Raw genomic sequence first — 8,451 nt, forward strand, 5'->3', positions numbered from 1 at the left:
CTGCAATAAGCCAGTATGGAAGGCTGGTTAGCCAACGACGGGTAAGATCCCACCTTGAAGCCCGGGACAACCTAATTCAGGCACAGTCACGATTACTTGGCAGAGTCACTGTGAGCACTGGCTCACTTGATCATGGAGTGACGGACTGCAACCATCATAGGAAAAGCCGGCTGATGAAAGGTGGAGGGGGAACAGGAGTCAGATATGTCAGCTATGGCAGCAGAAGTGGTCTTGGAACGGGGCATGTCGCGTTTTTATTTTATTTAATTTTTCCTTTGTGGTATAGAAGGCCACTAATGCATGTACGTTTTTTCGGTTTAGTGCATGACTTTGGAACAGCGTGGTTTCAGGCGGCTGATGGTAAACCCACCCATATTGGGCTTTGGATTTGAACATACAGGTTTCGATTTCCCTTCCCAAAAGATTGGTTTCAGTTTGCTGATGCTTAAGGTTACACGTTTCGACGTTGGTTGCACCAACGGCGTTATTAGATTTGCTTATCATTTACTGCGCATGGCTTTGACCATTGCGCAAGGGGGGAGGTATTGAGGAGAATTAGAAAAAATTTGAAAACATGGTTTTTCTTCACCATACTTGCAAACAATGATTAACATCCAGCTAAATGAGTGTGAAATATTTGAAAAAACAGTGTTCAACAGATGGGTAGAAGCAGTCCCATCAGAAGACCAAAGTGCGGTTACGGTAATCAAGGTTCTGACTAGAGAAGTCATGCCAAGGTTTGGAATTCCGTCACAAATTAGCTCAGGCGACAGAGCAGCGTTTATTCAGAAAACAATCAAACAAGTGATTTAACATCTGCATGTCAAACAAAGATTAGGCTGTGTCTACATTCCTCAAACCACAAGGTATGGTGGAGAGAGGAATCGGACGCTTAAGACAAAGATTAACAAAATTAAATTAGAGTACTAACTTAAAGGACTAATGCACTACGACTGACACTAATGAGTTATCGTATGAAAAACTAACAGAACGACGCATCTAACCCCGCATGAAATGTTTACGGGTCGACCCATGCCTTCATCTGTCATTCGAGGGCCTCACAAAGGACCTCCATTGGAACAATTGGAAACTGAATTAAGACGCTATTTGGGACAACTAACTGGCATACACAGGCTTATTTTTCAACAAGAGAAAGACAGAGTTCCAGAGTTGGAGAAGGAGCCACCAAGGGGGGTGGAGCCAGGTGACCAAGTGTATCTCAGGATGTTCAGGAGAAAGTGGAACTAGCCCAGGAGAGAAGGACCATACAAAGTCACCAACGCAACACCAACAGCCATCCAAGTGGAAGGAAGTGCCACGTGGTATCATCTCAACCACTGCACAAAAACCGCTCAACCCAAGTCCAGGGATGAGTGTGAGGAGGAGGAGCCAGACGCAGACACACCTGGGGCTGACCAGCCGCCCCAGGACCAGATCCAGTCGAGCCAAGAGATTCAGCAACATGATGTTGCTGAAAATGGGGAGCCTGTTTCTGATCCTTTACGGGTTGTGCCAGATTCCGCTGGCACAAGCACAGACCCCGAGGAAGGATGAAACCACGGAGACAACACAGACCTGGAAGAGCCAGGAATCAGGGGCTGGTACTGAAGGAAGCCAGAGAGAAACACAGGACAATCCGGCCCCAACTCACTCAGGAATAGTCAACAAGAAAGGGAAAATAGTCTTATATGCTCAGATACCACCGCGAGACCAAATTAATGAATTTGTGTTTACTGTTATGTCGGATAACCAACCGTTATGTGCATTAACCTTCCACCAGAATCGTGAACATGTGCACAGGAAGAATCGGTGTGAAGTAAATATCCAAGTTAATCCAATGAAATGGTGTTTAACAGTAACGTCAGGGATGCATGGGGCTATAACAGAAAGTATAAATTGAATATGAGAGAATATATACTTCTTAAAGCTGTGGCTTGGCAGAACAGACAGGCTTTAGATTGGCTTTTAGCAGAAAAGGGGGGAGTTTGTGCTCTTATAGGTGAAATGGGTTGCACCTTCATTCCAAATAACACTGCCCCAGATGGATCATTCACACTTGCGATGAACAACCTAGAGGAGTCGGGTGACTGGGAGAGGATGCTCTATGGGGAGATAGATTGGAGTGAATCTAGAGAGGAGACCGAACTGTGAGAATCTGACATCAGAAGGAGGTCCTATTTTCTTAACTGGCGACCTCTCCATGTGAACCACAACCATTTCGGACAGTTTGAACAAATGGACATTGGACTAATGGGTTTCAGGGCTGGTGGCTGCAAACAGAAGCAACAACCACGATGCCCAAACCCCCCACGTTTATATAGTATACCGGTACATGACGATAATCAGAGCTATCCAAGTCTATGCAAGCTTGTTGACAATCTTAGTTTTTTAATTTCTATTATTTACTCATTTTTTGAAATGTTATTTTTCTGAGTTTCATATTTTTTGTCATATATTCTGAAATGCTAATTTTCAATGCATGCTGAAAATACTATGTTATGTGTGAATTCTGGTTAAACATTTGATAGATCTTTTTGCCTTAAACAGGTTTAAAATCCTGAGAATTATACAGGTTGAGATTCCTGAACATGCTTAAAGGTTTTTAATGATGATCAAATGTAGTGCAAAATATGGCCTAAACGACTGTTATGTTTTTGTTGTGATCTTATCTTACAAAAAAGGGGGGATGTGTGGTAGAAATTAAGGAGTATATTCTATGGAAAACCATGATTATTATGAGGTCTGTGTGTCTAAATAGTGGAGAAACACACGGGGCCTGGGTGTCTGGGTTCAGAACAGATGGTGCCCCTAAAAAGGAGCAGGACGCTACGGGGATAAGGCATGCTGACCTCAGCCTTGTGTTTTGGGCTATCTTTGTTGACCATTTGTTGTCTATTTGCTGACCATTCAGGTTAAGATGGATTTATGACTGAGTGGAGGCAGACACCTCAAGGAGAAGCTGCTCTGTTTGTGTGTATAAAAAGACGCCGCAGTTTGTGAACGACAGTGACTTTGCAAACCCACTCAGGCTGTCGTCGTTGTTGTTTTTCTGCACGATAAAGTCTTTTGTCAATTCTTGCTCCGGACCCCTCGATTTCATTTCTCTCTCTCGCTCTTGAATTAGTCTAAGTGTTTTAAATCTCGATTAATCCACGACAGTAACAGGTGTGGTAATCTGTTGTTTGATAGTACAGGTACCAAGTGATGTGTTGATTGATGACAGTAGCACAGGTAACAGGTGTGGTAATTGGCTGAGTGATAGTACAGGTACCAATTGATAGGTTGATTGATGACAGTAGTTCAGGTAACAGTGGTTAATTATGGTTGATTGACAGTACAGGTACCAGGTTAAAGGTTTGTATCAGTCAGACAGTAGAACCAGCTCTAGTCTACACCACTTTACACAGGATGTCCAATGTCCTTCGGGGCATCCAGCTAGCACTATACATCACATAAACTAGGTTAGGGTGGTTAACTCCCAGTTTCGACAAGAGTCTATGTGTCGTCTTTAGGTTGAGGCCAGACAGTCTGTGTGCGGTCATCAGGTCTCAGACAGTGTGTGAGAACGGTCCGTCTCTATATTTACTCCTCAACAACACACACAGGAAGGGGTGTGTCCGGGGGCGTGGCCTCCTCTGGTGAACAGAGGGTCTGTTTGTGCCCCTCTATCTCTGACCTTGATCAACACACCAGGGACTGGGGGAGTGTGCACGGCACCGTGCACGAGGGCTGCCACCTGGCCATGGCACACCAGTGGAGAGAGGAAGTAGCTATTGTGTCCATCAAGAAATAACCGGAGGAGAGAGAGGAGGGGAGGAGAGGAAAAAGAGGAGGGGAGAAGAGGAGAGGAGGAGGTTAAAGTAGAGAGGAGAAGAGGAGAGGGGAGAGAGGAGGGGAGTGGAGTGAGTACATACCTGTGCTCTGGGAGGCCTTGACGAGGCCCTGTCTCAGAACCTCTCGTACCCAGGTCTTGACCTTCACCATCCCCTCCCCCCCCACTACGGACACCACCAGGTTGGGGGAGGGCAGCCCCCAGTGGTGGGTCAACAGGTTGTAGACGATGGAGGGGGCCGTGTCATTGGCCAAACGCATGAACTGGGGGGAGGGGCAACAGTGAAAGTTAGAGGACTACAAAGAACTACAGAAAACTAAGAAAGAGCTAAAGAGAGCCACGCATCTATACAAGAACTACAAACACACTCGATGTCAAATACAACTACAATGATCTATCTGAGACGGACGGACGGACGGACGGACGGAGGGGTACCTACGTAGCTCTGCCTCTTGCTGGATCCAGTGAACTGCATTTCTCCGAAGGCGTCGGTTGGGTGTAACGAGGAGTGCTGCCTGCTGTCCCACTGGTTCACCATGGCTGTGCTGAAGTAGTCCCCCAGAGCCACCTGCAGATGGCGCTCTCTGGCATTCCCACACTGGCACAGCCTGCCATCACTGGTACAGCATGATCATATTAACATAGTGTAGTCTACTAGTTAACCTGCCATCACTGGTACAGCATGATCATATTAACATACTGTAGTCTACTAGTTAACCTGCCATCACTGGTACAGCATGATCATATTAACATACTGTAGTCTACTAGTTAGCCTGCCATCACTGGTACAGCATGATCATATTAACACACTGTAGTCTACTAGTTAGCCTGCCATCACTGGTACAGCATGATCATATTAACATACTGTAGTCTACTAGTTAGCCTGCCATCACTGGTACAGCATGATCATATTAACATACTGTAGTCTACTAGTTAACCTGCCATCACTGGTACAGCATGATCATATTAACATACTGTAGTCTACTAGTTAGCCTGCCATCACTGGTACAGCATGATCATATTAACATACTGTAGCCTCTAGTTAGCCTGCCATCACTGGTACAGCATGTATCATATTAACATACTGTAGCCTCTAGTTAACCTGCCATCACTGGTACAGCATGTATCATATTAACATAGTGTAGTCTACTAGTTAGCCTGCCATCACTGGTACAGCATGTATCATATTAACATACTGTAGTCTGCTAGTAAACCTGCCATCACTGGTACAGCATGATCATATTAACATACTGTAGTCTACTAGTAAACCTGCCATCACTGGTACAGCATGATCATATTAACATACTGTAGTCTACTAGTTAGCCTGCCATCACTGGTACAGCATGTATCATATTAACATACTGTAGTCTACTAGTTAGCCTGCCATCACTGGTACAGCATGATCATATTAACATACTGTAGCCTCTAGTTAGCCTGCCATCACTGGTACAGCATGATCATATTAACATACTGTAGTCTACTAGTTAACCTGCCATCACTGGTACAGCATGATCATATTAACATAGTGTAGTCTACTAGTTAGCCTGCCATCACTGGTACAGCATGTATCATATTAACATACTGTAGTCTACTAGTTAGCCTGCCATCACTGGTACAGCATGATCATATTAACATACTGTAGCCTCTAGTTAGCCTGCCATCACTGGTACAGCATGTATCATATTAACATACTGTAGCCTCTAGTTAGCCTGCCATCACTGGTACAGCATGATCATATTAACATACTGTAGCCTCTAGTTAGCCTGCCATTACTGGTAGAGCATGCATCAAATGAACATACTGTAGCATGCTAGCCTGTCATTACATATAATATATTACTACCTGCTAGTTACCCCACCATTACCGATTAGGCACATATTATATTAATATACTGTTGCATGTCACAAGTTGGCCTGCCATTCTATGGGTATCATGTTAGAATAACATACTTAAGCCTGCTTGGTTCACTTCAACACACTGAAAAATGTAACACTAAGAAGACTTCTTAAAAGAAAGTTGCTGAGGTTGACGTTTATTTACATATTTTTAAGTTTATTTATAACATTATGAACTTTATTTAAAAAATCTTACATATCAGGAACCAAAGGCAGGTGATGCGAAGGTACGGTCAGTAAAGGAGCAATGTTGGTGATTTTCTTGCCATTAAATAGATTCAGTTAAGACCAATACTTTTATAAAAAGGGCACTCCGTGGAGGGAATTGCGACTAGGATGTCCATGATATTATTATATTATAGATAAAGACAGAGGTCTAGGCTACTAAACGCTATGCTAATTATGCAATAATAAGGATCCAAATTAGGATTTTACAGTTTTAATTTTGAGATAACAGTATTGATTGATTTACTATAGAGATAACAAGTGAGTGATTTATACTTATACACAGAGCTGACTCTTACAAAAAGGTTTGTAAGAATGGAAAGGACTTCTTAAGAAATAATTAGTTCAAAGGAAGATTAACGCTTCTTAGGAAAATGATGAGGAATTGCAGTTAAGAACATGCTTTGGAACTTCGTAGTATTTCTTCTCAGGAAACTTCTCAACAATTATTAGGAACCACTCTGCATGTTGTTGGGTTTTGTACGTAGGCCTACCTGTATATTATATTATATTATATTCTCATTAAGAATTCAGTTTAATATTCATGTGTGTTGGGACAGAATTACCTTGAGGAATCTTCAACGAAGGTTGTACAAACTCTTTTCTTGAAGATCTTGGGAATCCAAGCCTAGCAGAACATTGACACATGTTTAGATCTCGGCAAGGAACAGAACGCCACTTGGAATGTAATTACTTTTCGCTGTAAACTACTCCTTACTCCTTTACACCGACAACCCTCGTCACGAAGTTTACTCTTCCCAGTACAGAATCATACCTTGTACTTTTTGATTGTTTATACATTTTAGATTGGCAGTGTATTGCTTATTTTTCCTTGTTCCTGTTTTGACAAGGAAATACTTCGTTTCATATGCCGAGGGAGGGAGAGTCAGAGTGTGTGTGTATGTTTCTGTGGAAGAGTGTCAGCCGAAAACGATCCCGGACATGTCGACTTTCAACCGGCGAACAACCCCTCACAATAACCGGAGATCGAACCTCCCTGTCGGCGGAGCTCCTCAGAGCTCCCCGCTCCTTAACCAGATCTCAACCGAACCCACCTGGTCCTTCTCGGATTTGGAGGGTTTCGTGACGCTCTCGTCGCCCTCCGCGTTGGTCATGGTTTTACCGCTGTCCGCTGCGGTTCATCGGCACCGCCGACGTCTCTTCGAGGTGGTTTAAATGTCTGCTTAAGTTATCGAGACGCAACGTTCCCTCAAGGTATTTGAAGTGCGTCTTCAGCAGCGGTGCAGGTTCGGGCAAACAGGTGTGGGCGTGGTCAGGGATACAGAAGAGGGTGTGGCCCACCAATAAGACAAACAGGTGTGGGCGTGGTCAGGGATACAGAAGCGGGTGTGGTCCACAATAAGACAAACAGGAGGGGCAACTTTGCCTGAGCAACTCTACCCAGACTAGAACCAACTTTACCCGCACTTGAGCACGAGTTTGAACGCGGCTATAGTAGACCTATTCGTACTAGTATTGATAGAACTGTGTAGTTCCCCCCCCCCCCCCCCCCCCCCCCATGCCCTTACCTCACACTTTTCAATTCCCCACTCTCCCACAAAATTGTTGCCTGCGCCTTCGAAACCGCCACTGTCTGCCCAATGCTCAGAAAACCTGGTCCTGGTCCTTCCTGCCTGAACCACTATCGACCAAATCTCCAATCTCCCCTTCATCTCACAAACCCTGGAACGCCTCGTTGCCACACAACTCCAATTCTGGACAACAATGACCTCAATAAAACAATAAATCTCAACGCCTCCAGTCTGGATTTCGCTTTACTTCTTACACCCACCGCCCGTCATTGTAGGCGTCCTTGAGTTTTTGAAATGCGCTTTAGAATTATTAAGACAACACACTCGAAATAAACAGAGAAATCATCAGGGTGTATCAAATATTTATTTTATCAATAAATAATGCATAATTTACATCATATTATAAATAGCTATGTGAATACATCTTCAGAAGATAAACATATACATTAAATATATATTGGACGGTCTAATACGGGGACGGTTCCAGACCGTCCAGTAGGGTGTCCAGGGTGAGACCCGAGATCATTTTTGGGTTGCACATGAATCTAAATATGATATAAGGCATCTCAAGCCATCTCATGTACACGCTGTAACTCTGCATCATAATATTAATTCAGACAGTGGTATCAGAAAATAAATTACACAATTGCAAAAACATTAATTTGACTAACTTTTGAATCCCTGCCTGTAACATATACAAAATACATTAAATTGGCATATCATCTTACAACAGCAGTATTCTGCGATTATTGTGGTTTGTAGCAAAGCGTTTCACAAAATCAACAAAATCCATGCTTTTTGCTCATCTTGACTCTACACTTAAAACTCCTAGGTTGCTGAGTCGAACATCATCCATGGTAGATTTAAGATAGGTCTTGACCATTTTGACTGGAAATGCTTCGTTCACAGGTAGCTGTACTCACAGGTATGCCAATGGTTCCTTTGCATAACCTGAACAGCTCATTGA

At 43.6% G+C, this 8,451-nt stretch overlaps 1 protein-coding gene across 2 annotated transcripts in view; it reads right to left on the reverse strand.

The window, feature by feature from the left end:
- The window catches only part of LOC132446851 (transient receptor potential cation channel subfamily M member 4-like), a 30,660-nt gene extending 23,331 nt beyond the window's left edge, over positions 1-7,329 (reverse strand). Inside the window, exons 1-4 of one of the 2 annotated variants that reach the window (XM_060037391.1) lie at positions 7,008-7,329; positions 6,519-6,580; positions 4,272-4,449; positions 3,915-4,095 (exon numbers count right to left, since the gene is read on the reverse strand). In XM_060037391.1, coding sequence (XP_059893374.1) covers positions 3,915-4,095; positions 4,272-4,449; positions 6,519-6,580; positions 7,008-7,067 — 481 coding nt within the window. In that variant the 5' untranslated portion in view covers positions 7,068-7,329. Of the gene's footprint in view, positions 1-3,914; positions 4,096-4,267; positions 4,450-6,518; positions 6,581-7,007 lie in introns of those variants that run through there. The other variant, XM_060037392.1, reaches the window with a different exon arrangement.
- Between the last annotated feature and the right edge of the window lie 1,122 nt (positions 7,330-8,451).

The sequence above is a fragment of the Gadus macrocephalus genome, chromosome 18 (assembly GCF_031168955.1).
Source record: "Gadus macrocephalus chromosome 18, ASM3116895v1".
Taxonomy (NCBI): Eukaryota; Metazoa; Chordata; class Actinopteri; order Gadiformes; family Gadidae; genus Gadus; species Gadus macrocephalus.